Source organism: Sardina pilchardus, chromosome 2, assembly GCF_963854185.1.
Source record: "Sardina pilchardus chromosome 2, fSarPil1.1, whole genome shotgun sequence".
Classification (NCBI taxonomy): Eukaryota; Metazoa; Chordata; class Actinopteri; order Clupeiformes; family Clupeidae; genus Sardina; species Sardina pilchardus.
The window spans coordinates 37,949,777-37,974,893 of NC_084995.1; the positions used below are offsets into that span (position 1 = coordinate 37,949,777).

Sequence of the window (25,117 nt, forward strand, 5' to 3'; positions counted from 1 at the left end):
CGCAGTATGGCTCGTCGTTACAAACAACTTGATATGTAGTCGTCACAGGCATATGTGGACAAGTGGAATGTGCCCAGCTGCCTCTCTGAAATGTCCCAGGCATCCACACCATGTTCACATTTCTCCTCAGGCACTTGAAAGAAAAGAACGGGTAGTCAAGTCCCTGCAGATAGGAGAGTGCGTGCGTGCGTGCGTGAGAGGCCCAGCCTTACTGTTCCAAGGGGACAATTTCTGGTGTCATGGCAGAGCAGTGGAGCCGTGGTGTTCGGAGCACCGTGGCAGGGGTTTGGTCCCGGGCTATTTAGTCCCAGCCATCGCCCTGTAGTTTTCAATGCGGCTTCAAAGTGCATTCGGGTATTAAAAAATGTGAACTCGAACAAGCCCAGTCTTGTCGGACCACGTGAGCGATGTCCTCAAAGAGGTGCGAGGATGAGTGTGTGCTCTCTCTCTCTTTCTCTTTCTCTTTCTCTCTCTTTCTCTCTATCTCTCTCTCTCTCTCTCTCTCTCTCTCTCTCTCTCTCTCTCTGAGTTCAGTTCAGTTCAGTTCAATTGGCTTTATTGGCATGACCATTCACAACCGTGTTGCCAAAGCACAAACCACACCGACATACATAACATCAAGGCACACATCTCTCTCTCTCTCTCTCTCTCTCTCTCTCTCTCTCTCTCTCTCTCTCTCTCTCTCTCTCTCTCTCTCTCTCTCTCTCTCTCTCTCTCTCTCTCTCTCTCTCTCTCTCTCTCTCACACTCTCCCACTCTCCCCTTCCCTTTTCACGTAGCTCTTGTAAAAGAAAAGCTGGGCAGACAGGGGCCCATCCCAAAGCCAGGCAGTGCCTTCTGCCTTCTGCCTTCTGCTTCTCCTCTCCCAGGGCTGCAGTCCGGGGGCAGAGAGAGAACAGCCCTCACCTTTGTCCAGACGTCTGTCTAGAGTTACCGCAGGAATGTTATCGCCTGTCCACTGCCAGGAGGATATATGGACAGCAGGGCAGCACACCCTTACACACACACACACACACAAAAAAAAAGAACGCTTTTAATATTCCCTGTGAATTCTTTGGGTTTCGGCGTGGCCAGATGTACGGCGGGCCCTCGGGCCTTTGATGTGGGGGCCTGAGGAAACGTGCTTTGTGTCCCGCGCCCCTGAGCCATGAAAAGAGACGTGCTTTAGAGCAATCACGGCCTATTCATCCCCATCCACCTGCACCTCTCCCGCTCTCTCTCTCTGTCTCTCTCTCCCTCTCTCTCCCTCTCTCTCTCCTCACCTTGACTCTCACTCGCTCGCTCGAGTTCTCTTCCGCTCCTACCGTATGTCTCTCTGTCTCGTTCTCTCGGCCCACGTGTCAGTCTATTTTGTCTGGCTCTGCGTTCTTCAAACCATGCCATTTTCTTTTATTTGTCCTTTGAAAATGGCGGATATGTTATGTCTTTGTTGGACAGATAGAAATTGTCTCCTACACAGCTCTGCATGTACTGTAGGAGTCCCACACAGACACAATAAGTATCGAGTTAATATTGAACATTTAGCTTGAATGACGATGTAACCTCTGTGTTTTTGCAAACCTTTCTATATAGTGTGTTTGAAAGGATGCTGCATTTGTGTAGAAGTCAATTACCCCCAAACACACACACACACACACACACACACACACACACACACACACACACACACAGAGCAGTTCTTCAGTATGGTGGTGAGTGACCAGAAACCCAGACGGCTGCTTCCCTGCAGCTCTGGCTCCCCAAGGGCACTGATGTCATTGGAGAGATGGCATGTGAGTGGGCAGCGGGCCCTGTAATGTCTGTGCTTTATCTCTCTCTCTCTCTCTCTCTCTCTCTCTCTCTCTCTCTCTCTCTCTCTCTCTCTCTCTCTCTCTCTCTCTCTCTCTCTGTCTCTGCAGAGTGCATGTGCGACGATAAGGGCACCCTGAGCGGCGTGGGGGAGTGCCAGCAGGTGGGTGTGCAGCTCTCCCTGAAGAGCTGTGTGTGTGTGTGTGTGTGTGTGTGTGTGTGTGTGTGTGTGTGTGTGATGGCCCTTATAGCCATAGTACCAAACCTGAGATTGGAGTAGTAACTGTGCTCACACCTCTGTATTGTGGGAAGTGCAGGGTGCAATGACCCTGAGAGAAAACAAATGCATTGTGCAACTGTTGATTGGGAAATTACTGAGATATTGTGTGTGTGTGTTTGTGTGTGTGCGTGTGCGTGCGTGTGTGTTTCAGGAAACCGGCGAATGCCACTGCAAGCCCAATACCTGCAGCCACTCCTGCAGTGTATGTAAGGAGTCCCACTTCCTGCTCCAGAGGAAGAACTATTTCGGCTGCCAAGGTGAGTCACCCAGGGCTACTGCTCAGGCGGGGAGCGTGCGCGTCCACACCCCCGGTCAGCGATGGCCGCAGCAGAGTTTGTGCAAGATCTCTGGCCTTCAGTGGCCTGTTTAGTTTGTGTTACCCAGTGAAATGGTAACGCCCTGTGTCTGATTGTGTCTGAGGGATGCATTATGTCTCAGATGACGAGGGGCGAGGTCTCCTCATTCTCCAACGTTAATCCAGGGTTCCCATGGGGCCTTGGAATCCTTGAGATTTTGTGAATTTGTGAATTGGAGAACTATAAATCAAGATCTTTGAAAGATTTGAAAATGAACAAATAAACATCAGTGCTTTAATTGAGATGTTGTGTTGGAACACTCGAGCCTCTCTTGTTCTATCTTGTTCTATGTTGTGTTAGATCACTCAAGCCTCTCTTGTTCATTGTTCTCGAAGCCTGATGATTCTTGTAACAAAGGTCCTCTGTGTTTACACTGTGTGTAATCTGGAACCTGTGTCTGGAGAGTTGATGTTTGACTAGATATTGGAATCCTGGGAGTCTTACTCACACTCGGCTCTGCTTCTCCCCTGCTGATAGGCTGCCAGTGTGATGTGGGCGGAGCCGTGGGGAATAGCTGTGATGACCAGACGGGTCAGTGCCAGTGCCGGAAGAATGTCCGAGGCCGCACCTGCGATGAGTAAGGAGTCTGGAGTCTGGAGTCTAACTCTGGAAGCGTCGACGTGTGTGTGTGTGTGTGTGTGTGTGTGTGTGTGTGTGTGTGTGTGTGTGTGCACTGTGCAGGTTTCGTGAGAAACATCGGCACCTTTTTCCACAGTCAAGCTACTGTTGCCTGAGCCTGTTATCTTAGTTCTCTCCCTTTTAATAAGAAAATTCTTTGTTTGAGCGCCAGAGGGGAGATCGTATCCGATCCCCAACAGATACTTTTTATTGCAGACTTTTGAGAGGGTTTAACGACACTCTCTGCACTGCTGCCCTCTCATCCTGCCATACTTGCCTTGCCTTACAGGCCAGAGACCAACTACTACTTCCCCAGCCTCCATCACCTAAAGGTGGAGGTGGAGAATGGCATCACCCCCAATGCCAGGCCTGTGCGCTTTGGCTACGACCCCCAGGTGTTCCCACAGTTCAGCTGGAGAGGTTATGCCATCATGTCACCTGCCCAGGTAAGGCCTGCTCCACTCTTGGCCTCAGATAGATAGATAGATAGATAGATAGATAGATACTTTATTGATCCCCAAGGGGAAATTTAAGTCAGAGAAACCCTTGTTAACCTTCTGTGACCATCATTTGAAAGCAATTATTTTAGGGCAGTGACTGTTTTAGTGTGATAGTTTATGTTACATTGATGCATGAAGAAGAGGTGTTAGGCCCATGCTATATCTGTATGCTATATACAGGTGCCACTTCCTTGTTTGTGTGCTAAAGCTGTTTTTGTTTTTCTTGTTTTGAGCTGAGTAAATGCTAATCAAAGAGTATAGAAGTGCTTCTATACTCTTTGTGATAAGTATAGAGGTACTTCTATACTCTTCTTTGTGCTAAGGCTGAGTATAGAGGTACTTCTATACTCTTCTTTGTGCTAAGGCTTAGTATAGAGGTACTTCCATACTCTTCTTTGTGCTAAGGCTGAGTATAGAGGTATTTCTATACTCTTTGTGCTAAGGCTGAGTATATATGTACTTCTATACTCTTTTTTGTTGCTATTGCTGGAGACTGGGGTCCTGTTGGGGCTGTTCTGGTGAAGGGACTTGGCTTCTCTCTCTCTCTGTCTCCCCCTCAAAGAACGTTATCTCTCTCCCCAGCCAGAGGTCGTCCTCTATCTCGCTGTGGGCTCCCCGGGGCCCTACCACATAGTATTGCGCTATGTCTCTTCCAAGCCTCGGGGGGCAGTGCGTGGGCAGATGTTGTTGGTGAACCAGTCTGGCTTTCACTCTTGTTGCGACTGTAAGTGATGCGTGTGTTTGCCATGACGCCGTTTTGGCAGCACTTTTTGCCCCTAAAGAGACTGACGCGTGGTCAGCCGGTGTCGTTCCGAAGGCCCAGAGGCCTGGGCAGAGGATGACCGGATTCAGTCTTTAGAGGCAGAAAGTGACTCGTCTGTTTGCTCCCCCCGCCTCCCTTCGTCTCGTCGTCTTGTGCTTGCGGCATGTCCACCTGAATGCATGGCCTGCTGGACACGTGTGATCGCTGTACTGTATGTGAACGGCTTGCAGAGGCCTAGATATGCCCATTATTGAAGCGTGACTTCTTGATGGATCATTAAGGGTGTTTGATTCTCTATACTTTGCTGCAGCTGCATTTCTCATGTAGTGGTTAATCCTCCTTAAGAAAGATGGGAAGACACAGTCGTCAGTCATATGAAACGAGATGTTTGGTGTGCTGGTCATGCCAGGGAGCCGTCAGTAGTGGGTAGCATGCCATGGTGCCTCCTGCAGCCCACTGCTAGTGTGTGGTAACGCGCCTGGACTCCGACCCTGACTTGACCTCCGACCTGACCCCTTGCCTGCATTTCTCCTTCTCCCTCTCCCTCTTCCCCTTCCCTGCTCGTCACTCCTCTATCTGTGTGTGTTTGTGTGTGTGTGTGTGTGTGTACACCCCCCTCTCCCTCCAGAGTGAAGTCAGTGTGAGTGTGCATGTGGACGAGGCTCGCCGCTCGGCCTTCCGCCTGCTGCTGCGCTACGCCAACCCCGGCACGGCCAGCGTGACCGGCCTCGTCACGGCCTCCCGGTCCCGCGGAGGTAAGGCCGCCCGTCTCCCCCGTCCCCGCCATCAGCTCCACACCATCTCTCCCACCTGTCCTCCCTCCACCAGCCCCCTCCGCAGTGGGGCCAATGGGAGTTGGGAGGGTCATAGGCTGGAGAGGAGAGGTGGTGTTTTAAAGCTCTCCTCTTAAAGAGACCCTATGCAACTCTCTGCAGGAGACGATCGCTCCTTGTTTACATCTGGAAGTCTGAGACGAAGAACCACGCTTGCAATTTATATATTTAAATATAGCCTATACATGTATAAATACACGCTAAAGCTGTCGGGGAAGCTCTGCAGAGAAAATACAAGCATAAAACGAGCGAAAACGAAACCGAAACCAGAGATGAAATCGCCAATCCTGCATAGTTCCTCTTTAAGATGAACAAGTCGAAAATGTCCACGCGTCTGTGATCTGAGCAAGAGCATGAGGGGACCGACAAACCCTCTAATGGAGACCTTGGAGAGATCTGAGGTTTATGACATGTGGACAAACGTGTTGGTTACCTGCGGACATTCTGTAAAGATACACACCCAGCAGAAACAGTTGGCCGCGATGAGGAGAGTTAAGGGAGTAGCTGGACTAATACCGCGCCAATCCGATCACCCGGTAGCATTCCTGGGGCGCTTAAAGGAGCACGCTGACTTTTTGGGAAATTAGCTTCATTTACCCTCTAGTGAGGGCAAATACTTCCAGTGAATTATTATGCTAAGCTGGGCTAATGGTGTCAGACTAGTGCACGCACAGACAGGGAAGGATATGTGTTCTCTTATCTAGCTCTGGGGTAGACTTTAGATAAGGTGATTTCCCCCGAAAATGGGCATGTTTCTGAATCACCAAAAAAAACACGATCCAATTGCAATCATGTGTATTCAACACAACCCATTTTCTTTTGAATTGAGTAAACAAGTGCAATTAAAACCTTTGTTTACAAGAAAGATGTGTTCGCTGCACTTCTGGAACAATTTGGCAAGAGTTTGACGCTCCGGTTTAATTTCATTGCTGGTTGCCCCTGAACGTCGTAAAATAGAAAGTTCAGAAATGAGCGTCAACGGGATCCTTTCCAGACGGACCTACAGAGCAAATTCGCTAACACGTTCGTCTGGGTTTACCCAGGCTACGTGTTCCATGAAGTCTAGAATAAACTCTACGTCGACTCTAATAGACCTCTGAAGTTCGCCTACAAAAAAGCCACCATCTTTGCCCAAATAAGGAGATCCGGTATCTTGAGATTTTTTCTATGGGAAAATAACATGGGGATTTTCAGTTATCGCACCTGTTAAACTCTCGCGGGGATGATGACATTGGAAATGCAGACGTTTTTCACTACACAGTTTTGTCCACTGCTGTCTAGTGGATACTGTGATCTTCGGTAGGTGAAGACGGCACACTTTGATCTTTGCTACCCCAGAGCTAACTTACCATGCAACTTGCCATAGGCAGTTAGCTTCAATTAACTCCCGGATCTCCTTATATGGGCAAAGATGGCAGCTTTGGATCCTTTTTGTAGGCGATCTTCAGAGGTCTATAAAGTCTAAGCCAGCCTGTCCAAAGAGCAGAGCGCCTTAATGGCCTCTTAAGTACAGTACAGTAAGTACCAGTGCAGATGTCCGCCTCATCCCCAGAGGTCTACTACTCTAATGTGCTCATGGTCTCCACAGCTCAGTCATGCCATCTCTACACGGTAATAAAGCCGTCTCTCTGACCCTTCAGCTGTTTGACCTTCATACCATCAGGTCATCGACAAGCTGCTCCTGCGCTGAAAAGAACACATGGTCACAGCACAGGCCTCCAAGGAAGGTGTTATGCGTCATGCATGGACGTGTGTGTGTGTGTGTGTGTGTGTGTGTGTGTGTGTGTGTGTGTGTGTTGATTTGTGTGTGCTGGTGTGTCTCAGGGGCAGGTGAGAGCAGGGAGGTGGTGTTCCCGCCGAGCCGCGCCCCAGCTCTCCTGACGGCGCCGGGCGATGGCTTCGCCCAGCCCTTCACCCTGAGCCCCGGCAAGTGGAACCTCCACATCCGGGCCGAGGGCGTTCTACTGGTGAGGCCACGGAACAGAGCAGAACCAGGCAGACAGCAGAGCAGTGGAATCCAGAACACAAAACACAGAACTCTAGAGTCTAGATGTATAGATCTCCAGTCTATTCCTCTAATTTATGTCATATTGTTGAATATACAGTATGCAGATTTCCTGCTTCTTCAGAAGTTCCTGCAACCTCTCAAAATGAAAATCAGAATGCGATCATAAAAAGTCTGAACAATTTTAGTCACACTCGTAATGATTTACACATTCCAAACCGTATATTAGTGTATGATAGAATACAACATTATGTTTATTGCAAGTATTTTAGTATTCCTTGGTACAGTAACAGTATGTACAATGACTGAGTGTATGACTATCAGTGTGAATGTTTTGGTATCACATACTGTAGTAAACATGTGTCTCTCTCCAGGACTACCTGGTGCTGTTGCCCAGTGATTACTATGAGGCCCCCATCCTGCAGGAGACAGTCACTGAGCCCTGCACATACACCAAAGTGGACCAGCACAAGAGGTGGGCCTGTGTGTGTGTGTGTCTCTGTCTGACTGACTGACTGTGTGTGTGTGTGTGTGTGCGTGTGTGCATGTCTGCGTGCGTGCACTCTAGTGCTATGGGCTGTTTATGCCATTTGTCTTTTCCCATGCTATCTGATGACTGCACAAGTGGCCTTATTTTAGAGCATGAGTGCTGGAATCTTCACTCCTAGCGACCAGGAGACCAGGGGTCCCTATCTGACCGGGCCCACTTGACTCTGGCTGTTTTGGTGACTGTCTGTGTTTACGTGTGTGTGTATGTGTCTATGTGTGTGTGTGTGTGTGTGTGTGTGTGTGTGTGTGTGTTGAGTGCAGCTGTCTGCTGTACAAGCACGTGCCGATGGAGCGCTTCCCGTCCGTGCTGGGCTCCGAGGGGCTGCTGTCGGTGCGCGGCCGGCGCAGGAGGGGCCGCAGACAAGCGAGGACGCGCCGGCCCACCGCAGACCACCCAGAGATGGCCTCCATCAGCGGCAGACAGGTGGGACACACACACACACACACACACACACACACACACACACACACACGCACATAGGCTCACTGTCTCTCACAAACAAACACACTCACTCTTTCGTTCTTTCTCTCTCTCTCTCTCTCTCTCTCTTTCCGTCTCACTCACTCTTTCCGTGTTATATTCTCATGCGCACACAGTATATGCTGACATTCTCACGTAAACACCCACACGCGCAGAGATTCTCTGAATTACACTCTCTCACACACACACACATACTGTATGCACATGTGAGAAGTGTCAACAACTCGCTCACACACACTCGCCTGTCTGTCTTCTGCTCACGCAATGCCAAGTCACACATATTAATTCCGCAGAAAGATGCTGATCTTGTCAGTGTGTGTGTGTGTGTGTGTGTGTGTGTGTGTGTGTGTGTGTGTGTGTGTGTGTGTGTGTGTGTGTGCTTCCTCCTGAACGCAGACTCAGCTGCAGCTGATGGTGCACGTCCCTCGTCCCGGCCTGTACGCCGTGGTGCTGGAGTACGCCAGTGAGGTGGACACGGTGCAGAACGTCAACGTGCAGGTCAAGGGTCACTCCCAGGGCGACGTCAAGGGCCACTCCCAGGAGGAGGTCCACGCCAGGGCCAACATCTACAGCTGCACCTACAGGTGGGCCCACTCAGTACCTATGTAAGGGATAATGTATAGAACGCTGGTCGTCATCGGGAAAATAAGTACCGACAGGGCGAACGGGACGCGGAGGGGTCTTGTTTCACCCTGAAGGTACTTATTTTACCGATAATGACCTGTGTTCGTTACATTATCCCGCTTATTATACGGTTACTTGCCAAAACGAGAAAAGAAACTTAACACAATGTCTCTGTTGCAAAGACTTCTCTACCGTTTCGCCACACAGATACAGTAGAATTTGACAGTTTCAGATGTTGCGTGGCAATGTCTTACTTGCTGTCTTTCACTTTCAACGAAATTCCATTGTGGAGTGATATGAAATTGTGCAGAGCCGTATAATAAATCACTATAATAACTACCGGTACTGAATATGATACTCTGCGGCACACTTTGATGAATGGACATGAACCTTTTGTGTGTGCACATGAAACTACAGTTCATATTTTGTCTGCTTTCTACAGTTCATATTATGTCCCCTTAGGGGATCTGTAATATGATGTGTCTATGCTGTGTGTAAAATATACACTAGTAGTTATTCTGTGTGTCCATGTTTCTGGCCTGTTAATATTTCTTTATAGTTCTAGTTGCTGTGTCTAGATGCAATGTGCATGCAGACACATATGAGCCGGTCAGGAGATGACTTTTGTGTGATGCGTCTTCCTGCTCCGTCCACATAGCTTCCTGTGCCGGAGCGTGGCTGTGGACGGGCTGAACCGCGTGGCCAAGCTGCAGATGGCTCACCGGACGGAGCTGCTGCTCCAGACCTCCACCGCCTCCTTCCTACTGGTGAGTACAGCACACACTACATACTGCACTACTACACACTACATACTGCACACTGCACACTGCACACTACACACTACACACTGCACACTGCACACTGCACACTACATACTGCACACTGCATACTGCACACTACACACTACACACTGCACACTGCGTACTGCACAATGCGTACTGCACACTGCACACTGCACACTACACACGGCACACTACACACTACACACGGCACACAGCACGGGCACAGGCACGCCCAGACTTAGGTAGAAGCTGGCACAGGAGGCTGCCGATTGAGATTGGCGTGTGTGTGTGTGTGTGTGTGTGTGTGTGTTTGGGGTGGTGATGATGAGTGCTGGTGTTGAAAAGCAGCGTCGGCGGAGCTGACGCGTCCTGTGCTTGTTCCGTTCCAGCATAAAGTGTACGTGGTGCCTGTCGAGGAGTTCTCCATGGAGTACGTGGATCCCAAGCTGCTCTGCGTGTCTGAGCACGGCCGCTTCACAGACGACTGGTATGCACACACATGCACGCAAACACACACACGCACATATGCACGTGTGCACGCGCACACACACACACACACACACACTCACACACACACACACACACACACACACAAATCAACTCCAACTCCAAGTACACTCATGCAATGTTGGGTTGTGCAGCATAAAAGTGTTAAATGCGTAACATGCATTTGCCTAATATGGAAAATTATGGCTGTGTTATGGACACAGCTTGGTCCAATGTTGTGCAGTGCAGTAAAGCTGTTGTTGTTGTCACGTATGTGGCACCTGGTTGCCTTGCTGTGCTTGATGGAAACCCTTGTTGTGGAAAAATGGCTGTTCCCTCTTGATCAAGCACTCTTTGAAACACCCAGGCCCCCATATTTCAGTGTGAAGACTTTCCCTACTGTCTGTTGTTGTGCAGAGTGCAATCTGCTAGCCAGGTGGGATTCCGTAAATTCCATAGGCTACACACACCTGTAACTGTAGAACTCTCACTTCAGCTCCCTCCCTCCCTCCTGTCCTCCCACACACTCCCTGAGTAGCTCTAAATACACCCAAGTGTAGCCCTGGAGCTTGTCATTAGCCGTGACAGTAGGCGGCTGAGATGTATAAATCACAGGGGGGTCGGTGTGAACGGTCTCGTGAGACCCTGCGTTGGCCTTCTCTTCCTTAGGGTGAATTTGATGATGTGCCCACTGTTGATACGCTTCTAGCGATGGCGTTCGGCTGAGCTTGTACAGCGTGCACAGCACGGTAAGACTGCGCCCAAGTCTTAAGTTTCTCTGCGGAAAAGTGGCACGGGTAGCAGCCCAGTGCGCGTTTTTCCTTTCTAAGTGGAAAAAAAGCATGCACGGGTGTTTTTTTTTTCAGGGCCGAGTTTTAAGGGTTTCTTTATTTATTTATTTATTTATTTGTTTATTTAAAAGGGACAATGCACATCAATTAACATTCTTTGTTTACACTCAAAATGTAAATGTGCCAGAGTTAGCAAAAGAGCTAGTTTTCATCTGTAGTCCCTTGGCAGGTCAACACATCATCACAATACATTATAAAAAGAATACAGGAAAGATAGAGAGCAAATTAAGAGAGAGAGAAAAAAAGATAGAATAGAAAGATAGAATAGACAAAACATTGCATAGTGCTTGGAATGAGATAAACCAGCTATTAATGAGTGCAGTTTTGGTTGTTTTTAACCCATCTCTTTAGTGTAGTTTTAAATGATAAATAGCTGGTACTGTCTCTAATTTCAATTGGAAGGCAATTCCAATAATGTGACGCCCGTATTGAGAAGACTGTTTGGCTAAACTTGCTACGTCTATACTGAACAACACAGTCTCCCCTGGTGGCTGCCCTAGTTGCCCTGCCACTGCCACTGCTGTTCTTCTGTACAAATTCACCCAGTGGAGGAGGTGCAAGCCCATGTAATATTTTGTAAATAAGACAGGCATCTTGGTAAAGTAAAAAACTGTCAAAATTAAATAAATTATATTTTGTAATGATATGACAATGGTGATAACTGATGGGTTTTTGATCAAGTGTTTTTAAAGTTTGCTTATAAAGGGTTTCTATTGGTTTAAGAGTTGTTCTGTTTGCTTGAGACCAGCTTGTGAAACAGTATGATATGTGAGAAAAGATCATGGCATGCATAAAAAGTTTAATTAGTCAATTAACTATTGACTAACTTGACTATTAATTAAAACCGCTAGTGGAGGCTGTAGGGAATAGTCAACTAGTCATGGACAAAATGGCTAAAGGCTAAAAGGGATAGACATTCATGGAAGCACTTCACCAAACATGAGACCTGTCCGACAGTGACATGTAAGCTGCACAGCTATGCTAAAGTCCAATAAGAGCATGTCTGTTGTGTATAAACACCTAAAAATGAAGCGGCCCACTACCAACAATTAGCACTAGCAGTGATAATAGCATTGCTGTAAATAAACTATTATAACAAACAGCTAGTAAAAAATGAGTTGTCCTGAAACCCCGACTCAGTTGTACCTACACCTACACCTAGCAGACATGAGCTGCTGACTTTACACTGCGTGACTCCACTTAGCTATGCCTCAATACTGGGAACAAATCAGTGTGCCGTGTGAACAAGCCATTGAGCCATGACCGTTATTTACTCTGTGAAATATTTCCGTGGGAGTGTTAGTGACTCACGGAGTCTTCATGTGAAGGCCCACCCCCTTTCCCCAGTAAAGTCCTCATTAGTGTCCCGTCTCCAGCTGTAGCTGATGCTGTGGGCTTAATGTCAGCCTAAGACGAGCCCAGACCCCGGAGTGGCTAAACACAGCTCCCGTTCTGAACCCCCCTCTCTCTCTCTCTCTCTCCCTCTCTCTCTCCCTCTCTCTCTCTCTCTCTCTCTCTCTCTCTCTCACATACACACACATACACACACACACACATTCCCCCCCACCGCCTTAGAATAACCCTGGATGTGAAACACTGTTTCAAGGTAAAAGCCGTGCCCTGGTAATGAGGCTAAGCTGTCTGAAGCACAACAAAGAGGAGGAAGCAGCAGCACGGAGAGGAAGAGGAGGCCTGGCACCGGAGCAAGGCTGCATGGGGAACGTTTTTTTTTTTAAGTTTCAGATCAAAGGCGATAAAGACTTCAAAATGTTAAGAGCGGGAGAGAGAGGGTAATCATATTCTGCTGGATGTGAATGTTGATTAAGGCCATCGTGTGTGTGTGTGTGTGTGAGTGAGAGAGAGAATAAAAGAGAGAGCAAAGGCAGGCTACTTTGGGCATTTAGATCGTTGGCTTTGTTACAGTTGCTTTACAGCCTCTTCACTGTGTTTAACATGGCCTACGGGAGAGTCCTAGAGGTAAGCGCGAGGTTCGGAGGTTTTACGAGCTTTAAGTCTCACACCACTTACTGTAGATAGAGGGGTCCTCTCTCCTCCTCGCTCCCATGCTCGCACACAAGCTCAAATCCACTGCCTTATAAGGACTGGCCATGCACAGCTGCCAGCACATCACACATGAATACACAGCATCTCTCTCCAACACTACACATACACATACACATACACATACACATACACATACACATACACATACACATACACATACACATACACATACACATACACATACACATACACATGCACATGCACATGCACATGCACATACACATGCACATACACATGCACATACACATACAGTACACACTCACATATGTACACACACACACACACACACACACACACACACACACACACCCGTGTGCACGCACGTACACACACACACCCGCGTACACACGCATGCATGCAAACAAACTGGGGATTTGGGTATTAGAATGAGAGTGAGGGATAAGTAGCCAAAGTAGAGAGGGATTTGATGCGCGTATCCAAGTTTCAAAGGGAAGATTATGGCACTTTCTCCCCTTCACGGGTCACAACCTGTGTCTGTGCGCTGACCCCGCCTGTGAACAGTCACGTTGGCTCCCCTGCTCACCGCTAGTCAGCTGGCCAGAGAAGCTCCAGATTATCCTATCTCTGGCTGCCTGACTCACTTCTGCATTCCACTTCACTGAATTTTCTGGGTGGACTGGCATCTGAGAGCAACAAAGACTTTTGTTTGTTTTGTTTTCTTTTGTTTGTTTATTTGTTTGTTTGTTTGTTTTGTTTTGCTTTTGTTGCGGCCTTTCTCATTTCTTGTTCTAATGGTGGAGTGGTTACAGTTCGATGGGGGACGGCGAAAGCCGAGAGTGAAGTGTGAAGTGGAGGTAATCAAGGATCTTTGTTGAAAGCTAACATGTGGCCCCGGTGTGTGTTTTGTGTTGTGATTTTTACAGCACGGTGTGTGTGCAGAGCCAGTTCCCCAGCGTGCCCTCGGCGGTGCTGCTGGACCCCACCCACCAGGCTCCCAGTCCCCGGCCCTCGGGCCCACGGGGCGAAGGGGTGCTTCTCAAATCTCCACAGGTACTGTAGGCCACTCCCTCGTAATGCCACTGCCACAGATCTACATCCTCTCCTGGGGAAGTAGGCTGCTTTTCACTATGGGCCCCAATTCAGTTTAGATTTATTTTAAAGCTTGGCTTCAATAGTTTAGTTGTTAAATGTCCCCTCTGTGTGTGTGTGTGTGTGTGTGTGATTTCAGACGGAGGTGACGGTGAGTGGCCGAGTGCCTGACCCGGGCAGGTATGTGTTCGTGGTCCACACACGCCAGCCAGAGCACACAGCCTTCCCGGTGGAGGTCCTCATCAATGCTGGAACCATGTGGAAAGGTCAGTAATCTGTCTATGGTTTTTAGATTTTATTAGATTAGATTCAACTTTATTATTATTGTGCAGAGTACAAATTATTTTTTTGCATGTGTGCATACTGTATGCATGTATGTAGCTTGTATGTGTGTGTGTGTGTGTATAGATATGTAGCCTATTATGTGTGTGTTTGTTTAGATATCTCAGCCTATGAGTAACTTGCGTGGACATTTGAAATGGACCTCCAGCTTCAACTGGACTGGCTTTTGCTTGTGTGTTTTATTTGTGTGTGTGTGTGTGTGTGGGGGTGGCTGTTTGGGTATTACGCTGAAGGTCTCAGCTGGCTGGCAGCCCTGCAGTCTGGTTCTGATAAGACTCCTTCACAGTGCAGCAGGCTTCTCTCCAGCGCCTCACAGAGCTCCCTCAGTGCCTCAGTGAGCAGCAGGCGGTCTGGGATGCATTTCTCCATTCAGCCCTGTAGCACGCACACCCGTGGAGACTGGGAGAGGACTCTGGGATGGCGTGTAGTCGTGTAGTGCTCCCATCACATCACACCCCCCTCTCACTCACTCTTCCACACCCTCACTCACTCATATGCACTCACAAGCACACACATACGCACATCTACACTCTCACACACACACACACTGGCTGGGCAGTCTCCTGCTTCTCCGATTCTGAGCTCACACACTCTCCTCACCTCACATGACCGCTTCATCAAAGGCTGGGTTCGCTCCGGCGCTACCGCGGAGCACTGGGCCAGACGGGGGGGGGTGCAAAGGGGAGGGGAGATTAGAGTTCTCCTGGAGCACAGACCTCCAACATGCTCCCCACACCTCCGTCCTCTGGCTCCAACACCCATCCCAAAAAACCCTCTTGTGTCCCTCACCAGGCTGGCTCAACGCCACCTTCTGCCCCGCCATGTCCGGCTGCAGGAGTGTGTTCATCGCCGAGCGCCGCATCGCCCTAGACGTGCCCCAGAGGGAGCTGGACGTCACCCTGAGGATCCCTCCGGGGAAGACCCTCACCCTGGTCAGTGTGTGTGTGTGTGTGTGTGTGTGTGGGGGGGGGTCTTCCTGCACCTCTGTTAGTGGAATTCACAGCCCTGGCCTAATATCCTCTTCCAAGGAGAGGTGCAAACGCACACCAACGTGGAGGTGCAGGCAACTAGGTTTGATCCTTAGTTAGAGAGAGAGATGCCACACACTCTGAGTTATAAGTCAGTTGTTTAATAAAGCGGTAACGCTTCGGCCTTTATGTCCTTCTTGATGTATACGATCTGAAGAAGGCCATAAAGGCCAAAACGTTACCGCTTTAATTAAACAACTGACGTATAACTCGGAGTGTGCGGCATCTCTCCCTAATATCCTATAATATCAACTAATATCCTCTTCCACACTTGCCTGCACTTAGCTCAGGTGTCACGGCCTGGGCGGCTCCCGCACTAGTTCAGATATCCCCGTGTACAGTAATCCACTTGGGCCAGCCTTGTGCTGGCTTGCACTGAGCATTCCTCAGGGCCTGGTGAGCACACAGCGCCTTTATTTACTCTCGCAGGTGGGAACAGGGCGAGGGAACATGAGGGCACTCGTTTGGGTGTGTAGCGTACCGACATCGACGACTCATACTTAGCAGAGGAGTATTTTTCGCCGTGTTGTTTTTTTTTTTTGTGTCATTTTTATCTTTTTTGTGTGTCTTAAATCCCCCCCTCTCTCTTCTCACTCTGGGTTTTCCCTCTCTTTTTTGGGGCTTGTTTTTTGTTTTGTTCTGCCTCAGGATTATATCTTGGCTGTCCCCGATGATCTTTACACGCCAGATCTCCTGAAAGCAAAGCCGCTGGATAAGGCGCCTGATTTCATCGCCCAGTGTGGAGGGGAGAGCTTCCAGACCGAGTACGAGCGCTGAAACAGCACCGCACTGCACGGCACAGCACGGCACAGCGATGCACAGCCAGGCTCGTTTAGCCTTTCATCCACTTCATCACTCATAAATCACTGCAGTTATCCTGCATGAAATGAACTCCATGCACGCTAGAGGTTTTAGTTGTAATCGCCAAAAAGTCAAATGGCACCCCCTAGTGCTGGGAATCATAGACCTTTATTAACCTTTATCATAGAATCTTTACCAATCTACCTATACTATCTATACCTATTCACACTGACATAAATAATCTTTATAAAGATTACTAATTAGAGTTTCATTTATGTTTCTGCTACTACACAATACAAACCCAGTGCTTTTCACACAGACTTCCTCCTGACCTTAATGTTTACCAGTAGTGCAGGTTGTTTTAACAGCTGGCATCTGGGATTGACCCAAAAGTGACCCGTGTCTCCTCCACAGCCCCAGCACCGCCTCCGAGTTCTGCCGAGCCTCTGCCCGCTCTCTGGTGGCGCTGTACCACGACGGGGCCCTGCCCTGCTACTGCGACAAGTCCGGCTCCACCAACCCCACCTGTGAGCCGCTGGGCGGGCAGTGCCCCTGCAGACCTCACGTCATCGGCCGCCAGTGCACCCGCTGTGCCACCGGCTACTACGGCTTCCCTTACTGCAGACGTGAGTGTTTCTGTGCCAGGCAGAGCTCAACCAAAGAGCCTTGATTACTGAGCTCCACTTTAACCCTCTCTGGCTCAACTGCCTCTGAACTATAGTATGTGTGGAGGACCGTTCACACCAAGAGCGATGACTGTGATGATAAATTAAAGTGACCCTGACTGTATCATTCCTCATGTCATTGTCGTTGTAGTTTATGTGGGAAATGTTGTCATTCACATTATCTAGAATGATACAGTCCAGTTTAGGCCACAGGTATGTGGATCATAGTGTCCGCTAAATTAAGAAATGTAAATGCATTTTGCACACAATTTTGAAATAAGTCCGTTGCGAGAGATTGTTGTGAAGCGACCTTGGGTGTCTTGAAAGGCACTATATAAATAAAATGTATTATTATTATTATCATTGTGGCTGACCTTTGCTTTGCCCCGAAGGTTTGCTTTGCTTTGTCTTAGACAGGAACAAAAACAGTTCTATGTTGTGTCTGTTGAGCTGTGGTTGTGTCTCTTGAGCTGTGGTTGTGTCTGTTGAGCTGTGCTTGTGTCTCTTGAGCTGTGGTTGTGTCTGTTGAGCTATGGTTGTGTCTGTTGAGCTGTGCTTGTGTCTGTTGAGCTATGGTTGTGTCTGTTGAGCTGTGGTTGTGTCTCTTGAGCTGTGGTTGTGTCTGTTGATCTGTGGTTGTGTCTCTCTGTCCCCTCGCGTGCCCTTGGCCTGCAGCGTGCCAGTGTGGGCGGCGGCGGCTGTGCGACGAGGTGACGGGCGCGTGCATCTGCCCCCCTCAGACGGTGCGGCCGGCGTGCGACTCGTGCAACAGTCAGACGTTCAGCTACCACCCGCTGGTGGGCTGCGACCAGTGCGACTGCTCCCCCACGGGCATCGTGAGCAGCACCGGCGACTGTGACTCCAACACTGGACAGTGCACGTGAGGGCCACACCGCAGCACCACCGCCTAACACTGTCTGTCTGTCTGTCACACTCACTTGTCTGTCTGTCTGTCACTGTCTCACTGACTTGTCTGTCTGTCTGTCTCCGTCTTACTGACTTGTCTGTTTGACAGACAGACAGACAAGTGAAATAGACAGGCAGGCACTTATTTGTGCATATTAAAAACTTTTCAACGTTTGTCGTATTATATACACAATACGTTATCTTCAATTTATGTAGTATTTGTGATATGATGTGACTGGGACATACAGTCTGCTGTCATAAACACTGTGTGCTCCAAAATGTGTTGTTAATAGCTGTTGGTGGTTGTGTGTGTGTGTGTGTGTGTGTGTGTGTGTGTGTGTGTGTGTGTGTGAGAAACAGGTGTAAGCCCAGGATCGGTGGGCGTCAGTGTGACCGCTGCGCTGCCGGCTACTTCCGTTTCCCGGAGTGTGTGCCGTGTGACTGTGAGACTGGGGGGGTCCGCCCGGACGTGTGTGACCCCGACACCGGCCAGTGCCTCTGCAAGGTAGTGACCCTCGTTCAACCCTCACGCACACACACATACACACACACACGCATGCACACCAGAGTGGATGTAAGGGGAACCCGGCATATCAGTTGGGCAATGTGACCCGAGGTGTGCCACTGCTGACCTACAGTATGATGACCCATGGCTGCGTCCTGTGTTTACTAATTTGTGTATTTCTGTGTGTGTGTGTGTGTGTGTGTGTGTGTGTGTGTGTGTGTGTGTGTGTGTGTGTGTGTGTGGTGACAGAGGAACGTGGAGGGTAAGCGCTGCAATTCCTGCCGAAGCGGCTCGTTCCACTTTGATCCGGCCAATCCCGCCGGCTGCATCGAGTGCTTCTGCTTCAGAGCCACAGACCAGTGCCACAGCTCCAGCAAACGCCGGGGAAAGGTGTGTGTGTGTGTGTGTGTGTGTGTGTGTGAGAAACCTTTTAAGTCATATAAATGCAAATGAGTTCTTTCACCAGTTAGCTCTTGGAGATTTGACTATTCTGCTAGATAATGCTATACATAGACAGCAATGGCAATAGTATCCCCGACATGTGTGTGTGGTTTGTGGCCATACATATCTCACGTACCGTGTGTGTGTGTGTAGTTTGTGGACATGCACAACTGGCGCCTGGAGAAGGCTGATCTGGAGGAGGTGCCCTCGGTGCTCAACCCCATGAGCAACACGGTGGTGGCAGACGTGCAGGAGGTGCCCCGCTCTGTCCAGAGCCTCCACTGGGTGGCGCCACCCTCCTACCTGGGCGACAGGGTGAGCAGTGCAGCGCTGTGCCATGCTGGTTGCACAATGCCAACGCCTGGTGTTGGGTTTCACCCTCTCTCTCTCTCTCACTGTACCAACCTGCCTGAGGGGGTACTTCAGCTGAAGAACGAGAAAGAGCAAACCATCTTTTTTTTTTTTCAAAATTGGCTCTACATGTGGATTCACCACTAAATGCTCTTGTTTACACGTTATGTTGTCTAATTAGGTAGACTTACCTGACAAATCCCTTGCTACCAAAAGCATGTAACGTCCTCTCTGTGCCTCTGTAGGTGTCCTCCTATGGTGGCTACCTCACCTACCAGACCAAGTCCTTTGGCATCCCCAGCGAGGGCATGCTTCCCCTGGACAAGAAGCCAGACGTGCTCCTCAGTGTGCGTACGACGCTCTAAGACTTCTGGCACTCGCGTTGTGTTCTATTTTGATGTGCCATTACTCTTGAATTGTCTTGATTTGTATGTGTGTGTGTGTGTGTGTGTGCGTGTACAGGGGGACCAGATGACACTGGTATACTTTGACCCACAGTCCCCCGATCCAGACAGACTGTATCAAGGCAGAGTTCAGCTAGTAGAGGTAACTTGCCCCACTCACTCATTGAAAGACACTTACCATGTGATTCTCTTGGAAATAAAGTATTGCTCAATCTGTTCCCACATGGTTTTAATCTGTACTGCCATCTCACACTGAAAAATTGAATTGAAAAGCAGCCATAACTGACTGGGAGTGTACCAAGTGTGGAGTGTTTGAGCAGGCATTTGAAATGTTTTGCTCCCTCCTTATAGTTAGTAAGACAACAACCGCAGATATTGTAGCTTGTGTTCAAAGATTTCAATCTGAATAATCAACTTAACAATACTGAACTGATCCTGATTAAAGGATGAAAATCCCCAACCCCCAACCATGTCTGTTTTGTCCATCATAAAAAGTCTTTAATAAGATGCCACCAGAAATGTGTATTTGTTATTTGTTTTATCTATGCAATTGTTTTTTTTTAATTTGTTGGCATCTTTGATTTGTATTGTTTATTATACCTTTTGCCCAGATGTACTGTAGCCATAGATGCTGCTACTGAACAGACTGATCTGGCATGCGCTTCCCAAAACCATACTTGCTAACTTAGTCAGTTGGTTGACAATGGGAAATGGCATTGCAACCAACAAAGTTGCTAACAGGTTTTGGGAAACGCACCTCTGAGCGGCTCATCAGAGCCACCTGCATAGGTGCTCTCTCACCTGAGCGCTTCAGCACTGATGCGGCTCTTTGTTTGTCGGCAGGGTAACCTGCGCCACGCGGGCACCAGGCGGCCGGTGTCGCGGCAGGAGCTGCTGCGGGTGCTGGCGGCGCTGGAGGAGGTGCGCGTGCGCGGCCTCCACTTCACCCAGAGCCAGAGGCTCAGCCTGGGGGACGTGGGCCTGGAGGAGGCCAGCCGGGGCGGCAGCGGCGCGCCCGCCACCACCGTGGAGGAGTGCTCCTGCCCACCCCACTACAGCGGAGACTCCTGCCAGGTGAGGGCTGCTGGACATGGGCCTGGTGGGGGAGGGCTGGGGGCGGGGGGTCAAGGGGCCTGGTGGGTGAAGGCTGGGGGGGGTGAAGGGGCCTGGTGGGGGAGGGCTGGGGGGGGGTGCATGGAGGGGTGCAGGGGGATGTACAGTGAGAGTGGTGTGTTTGGAAATGGACTGGATTGCATTGGTACTCTCTATCTGCTGGGCAAAAAATTGGGATGGATGGTGTCAAGGTTGGACCTTGGAAAAAGGGGGGAGAGGGAATTGAGGGTTATGGATAGAGGGAAGAAGAGAGGGTGTATAGGAGATAAGAAGAGGAGGAAGAGGGGTTAGGAATGGTGGCTAAATAAGGAGAGAGGAAAAAAAGCATTTTATGGGTGGTTGTGTTGACTGTGAAGTTAGGCTTTTTTAGGACTGTTTTGTGGCAACTTCCATTCCTTTAAGCAAAACTGAATAGACCCAATTCCATTATGTTACCTGCATTGTACACCAATGAAAAATGGTACGATCGTGAGAAGACTGGCGGTCGAGATGGCTTTGATGTAACGGGACACATGGTCCTATGGGAGCTATCTGAATGGACACTCGTGAAAGGCACAGAGGTCTCTTACCCTTTCCTCCAAAATGGCGTTTCCAGTGAAAGCATCTCTCATACAGGACCTGCATGTTGTGCCGGGCCAGTTGCCATAACACAGAGAGACTGGGGAAACTATAATGACTCCCTGGCGTTTTTTTTATTTTGACACGAAGAGCGCCGGGCTATGTGATCGAGGTCCGTGTCTGCCCCAACACGCCAAGACACACCCTTTCTGCCGTGAGGTCGTCGCTCTGACGAAGGGGGGAGCGTTCGCGAGGGCGCAGGGGCCCACAGCTGACGCGGCACGCACGGATTTCTCTGGAAAAGAACAGCCGATGAGCGAGTCTGTCAGAATCCGTCGCCTCGGGGGAAGAACTTCCCGGTTGCCAGAAGACAGGCTGATATCAGTTGCTTCGCTAACATCCAAACTGCTGTGTCATGGCAACGGCTGACTGACAACTCACATACAGTGGAATTCTGGAGGGATGTGCCCAAGAGGGGATAATGGAGGAAGCTTTGAAAGAACAAGCTTTAGAAAAGCCCACAAAAATGTCAAATCACTATGAAACATACTGACTGAGAGATTCTGTGTTTTTTATTTTATTTAAAAAAACATGTAATTGGTTAATAATATATTTATAATTTCTATATATATATATATATATATATAATTTCTTAGGGCTAGAAAATCATGTGTAGCTGGTGTACCGTCTCTGGAATTAATGTAGTGATAGGTATTTCTACTGTGCTGTTCCTTTCTCAAAAGAGAAGGACACTAAGATTTTACAACAGCATTCCTAAGTGTCTCTTCCACTTCACTGAATTTGAAGACTTTTTATTGATACCGACAAAATCTCATTAAGTTCCCTTTGTGATGAGTTGTTGAGATGCCCCTGCTGGGGGAAGTAATGATGTTCAGGATTAAGTGTGTGTGTGTGGGTGTGTGTGTGTGTGTGTGTGTGTTATGTGTTTTTCCTCCATGGATTTTGCTCCTGGGTCCGCATTTCTCACCCAAACACTGGTGAAGGTGACGAGGCTGCTCGACAGGTGTGGCCACAGGAAACAGTTAATCTGTAGCCAGAGGCTGTGGAAAGGAGCAGTGCCCTGACACATACTGTAAGTTAGGCGTGGCATCTGAGACAAGACAGAGTTGCTCACAAACCACATGCAGACTCTGTGTGTGTGTGTGTCTTTTAGGGAGTGGCAACCCCACCCTGCTGAGTGAAAATGCGTGTGCCGGTGTGTGTGTGTGTGTGTGTGTGTGTGTGTGTGTGTTTGCTGTCTGAGTACTCACACCTGAATCACACAAAGTCTGAATGTGTAACATACAATATCTACTGACCCAGACAAATTAACTGACCCATGGATCAGTTGTACCCACACACACCCCTAACATACGCACAAATAAATACAAATGTCCTCAAATACACATACCTAAACAAAAAGACTCCAAAAATGCATGCTTAACGTATCCATACACCTCAAGTCAATAGAGACCCCACCTATTCATGCTGAGACTTGAACAGACCTGGCAAAGCAGGGCTCTTATCGGAATGAGTTTTATGCGGTTTATCCCTGATTGAGGTTGTACTAGCTTTACCTTTTAAATAAACTGTGTGTGTGTGTGTGAGAGAGAGAGAAAATGTTTGCACATAACCATTTGTATATGTTGGAGGGGAAAATTCCTCAAACTACAAAGTGACTGTGTGTGCGTGTGTACATCCATTCCTAATATGGGTGAGTGTGTATGTGAGTGAGTGTGTGAGTGTGTGAGTGAGCGTTACTCACCGTCTCAGGTATGGGTGTGTGCCGAGGGGGGCGTGGCAATGCTCTCTCCGCCGTGGCTTTAAGAGAGCGCTGCCCGGGTGGTGGGGAATTATTTCACTCAGACTACGTTTGAGGAATGTTATACACACGCATGGAGACAAACCAATGGAAGAGGACTATGATCAGGGCCCTTATCGTTCTGGCCCTGCTGGAGTTGTGCCTGGCTGGACCCAGGCCCTTCAGATCGTCCAGACGGAGGCCGCGCCATCCGGGGGGACAGCGACCGCACTACCCGTCCGTGACTGACCGAGAATCGCAACGCGTCCACCAGTTGCCGTACCACCACCGAGGGCAGCAGGTGCGCTACCCATCGCCTAATGACCGCGGGACTCAACAGGTCCAGTACCCATCGCCCAACGACCAGGATTCACAACGAGTGGTGTACCCATCGCCCAACGACCAGGGTTCCCAAAGAGTGGTGTACCCCTCGCCCAACGACCAGGGTTCCCAAAGAGTGGTGTACCCATCACTTAATGATCAGGATTCACAAAAAGTTGTGTACCCTTCAGTAGGAGACAGGGATGGAAGCTCTGCACTTCAGGTAAAATGAAGTCATATCTTGGAATTGTTGTTGCTCCTAAGATATTTTTTTTTGCCCTGGAAAAGTCTCGGGGACCAAAATGGATGTCCACTTTTTGTCTTTTTATAAGAAGCACCTTGAAATCTCATCTAACACCCCAGGATACATACAGAACATATTTAATTACGTTGAATGGAAGGTGTGAGCGTTTAGAGATGCACTTTGTGTTGAAAGTTCTGGCTCGCATGTTCATGCATGCACACGTTTTATGTGTGCTTGTGCAATGCGTTTGAGTTATTGTCAGTGTTTTGTTTCTTGTGAATGTCCTCTCTTTTGTCATTGTAAATGTAATTGGCTGACCCGTGACATGCGCTGTCCTGTTCATCGAGAATAATGGCCGTCCTTTCTTTGCGTCTCTGTTTGGCAGAAATGTGCCCGTGGTTTCTATAGAGACAGAAGTGCACAGCTCCCGGGCAGGTGTGTGCCCTGCTCCTGCAACGGCCTCTCGGACGAGTGTGAAGAGGGAACGGGAAGATGCCTGGTAAGAGACACACACACACACACACACACACACACACACACACACACACACACACACACACACACAGAGAAGCATTCACACCCATACACACACCCTACCACTCTCAGACTGATGGTTAGCCACACAGTGCTTGAGTCAGTGTCTAGTCTCCACATCAGGCACTGCCAAGGGGCATGTTGGTAAACTCTCTAGCCTGTCATTAAGCCACCGCATTACTTGTATTCAGCCATTTAAAGACAAACGCAAGAATTTCTGACCACCTTAATTAAAAATCAAAACATCAATCGTAGACATTGAAGCATAGCATGGGCATCATCTCATACATGGAAATGCAGCCATCAAGCTGAAACAGGCTCACCTCACACAGACTTAGAATTGCAGCGTAGTGAGATGCCAGCGGCACAGAATGGTGGTGTACCAGCGCCCATGCAGTCTTTCCTCTGCCGAGGGTCTGTGGTAGCTGTGTGTGTGTGTGTGTGTGTGTGTGTGTGCCGTTGCGTAAGCGCAACTCATGATGGGGCCTGTGCTGGTCCTCTGGGCTCTGGAGCTGAGCTGACAGGCATGGTCACATACGAGAGAGCACAAGCATTTGGGGTCCGACACACACACACACACACACACACACCCACACACACACACACCCACACACACACACACACACACACACCCATACACACACACCCACACACACACACACACACACACACACACACACACACACACACTAAGATGTGAACACGTGTGGGCACAGAATGCTCTCAGTGAGAGCCAGTCTCCCGTGAAGAGACGGCCCGTCAGCCACAGGCAGCAGACACCTGAGAGTTGGGCGTGGAGGCGTGGAGCACAGGGAGAGCTGCTCGGGCAGGACAGGGCCGCGTGCGTCTCCAGCTCCCGGGAGAACCTCCCATGCATGCAGGGCCACACGCATACATAACCGCAGTCCCATTAGGACACCCATGACCTCGTCAGTCAAGGTTGTGGACACGAATCTCCGGTCTTGCTGAAACCGCCATAAACGGCTCATCTCACATAATGAAACGTACTCTACTGCAGAGCAGAGCCAATGGTTGGTGTGCAGTGTAAGCCATCCTGTAAACACTAGGGTAGTA

At 49.2% G+C, this 25,117-nt stretch overlaps 1 protein-coding gene across 2 annotated transcripts in view; it reads left to right on the forward strand.

Annotated features, from left to right (window-relative positions):
• The window catches only part of LOC134073085 (laminin subunit alpha-3-like), a 76,850-nt gene that overhangs the window by 35,482 nt on the left and 16,251 nt on the right, over nucleotides 1–25,117 (forward strand). For both annotated transcript variants that reach the window (XM_062530052.1, XM_062530061.1), the window contains exons 24-47: nucleotides 1,898–1,950; nucleotides 2,219–2,324; nucleotides 2,901–3,000; nucleotides 3,331–3,487; nucleotides 4,933–5,059; nucleotides 6,962–7,104; nucleotides 7,517–7,617; nucleotides 7,953–8,115; nucleotides 8,569–8,756; nucleotides 9,455–9,563; nucleotides 9,968–10,065; nucleotides 13,864–13,990; nucleotides 14,169–14,295; nucleotides 15,164–15,303; nucleotides 16,048–16,163; nucleotides 16,615–16,826; nucleotides 17,541–17,745; nucleotides 18,132–18,276; nucleotides 18,526–18,666; nucleotides 18,871–19,032; nucleotides 19,314–19,415; nucleotides 19,531–19,614; nucleotides 20,316–20,546; nucleotides 23,895–24,008. In XM_062530052.1, coding sequence (XP_062386036.1) covers nucleotides 1,898–1,950; nucleotides 2,219–2,324; nucleotides 2,901–3,000; nucleotides 3,331–3,487; nucleotides 4,933–5,059; nucleotides 6,962–7,104; nucleotides 7,517–7,617; nucleotides 7,953–8,115; nucleotides 8,569–8,756; nucleotides 9,455–9,563; nucleotides 9,968–10,065; nucleotides 13,864–13,990; nucleotides 14,169–14,295; nucleotides 15,164–15,303; nucleotides 16,048–16,163; nucleotides 16,615–16,826; nucleotides 17,541–17,745; nucleotides 18,132–18,276; nucleotides 18,526–18,666; nucleotides 18,871–19,032; nucleotides 19,314–19,415; nucleotides 19,531–19,614; nucleotides 20,316–20,546; nucleotides 23,895–24,008 — 3,251 coding nt within the window. The remainder of the gene's footprint in view (nucleotides 1–1,897; nucleotides 1,951–2,218; nucleotides 2,325–2,900; nucleotides 3,001–3,330; nucleotides 3,488–4,932; nucleotides 5,060–6,961; nucleotides 7,105–7,516; nucleotides 7,618–7,952; nucleotides 8,116–8,568; nucleotides 8,757–9,454; nucleotides 9,564–9,967; nucleotides 10,066–13,863; nucleotides 13,991–14,168; nucleotides 14,296–15,163; nucleotides 15,304–16,047; nucleotides 16,164–16,614; nucleotides 16,827–17,540; nucleotides 17,746–18,131; nucleotides 18,277–18,525; nucleotides 18,667–18,870; nucleotides 19,033–19,313; nucleotides 19,416–19,530; nucleotides 19,615–20,315; nucleotides 20,547–23,894; nucleotides 24,009–25,117) is intronic.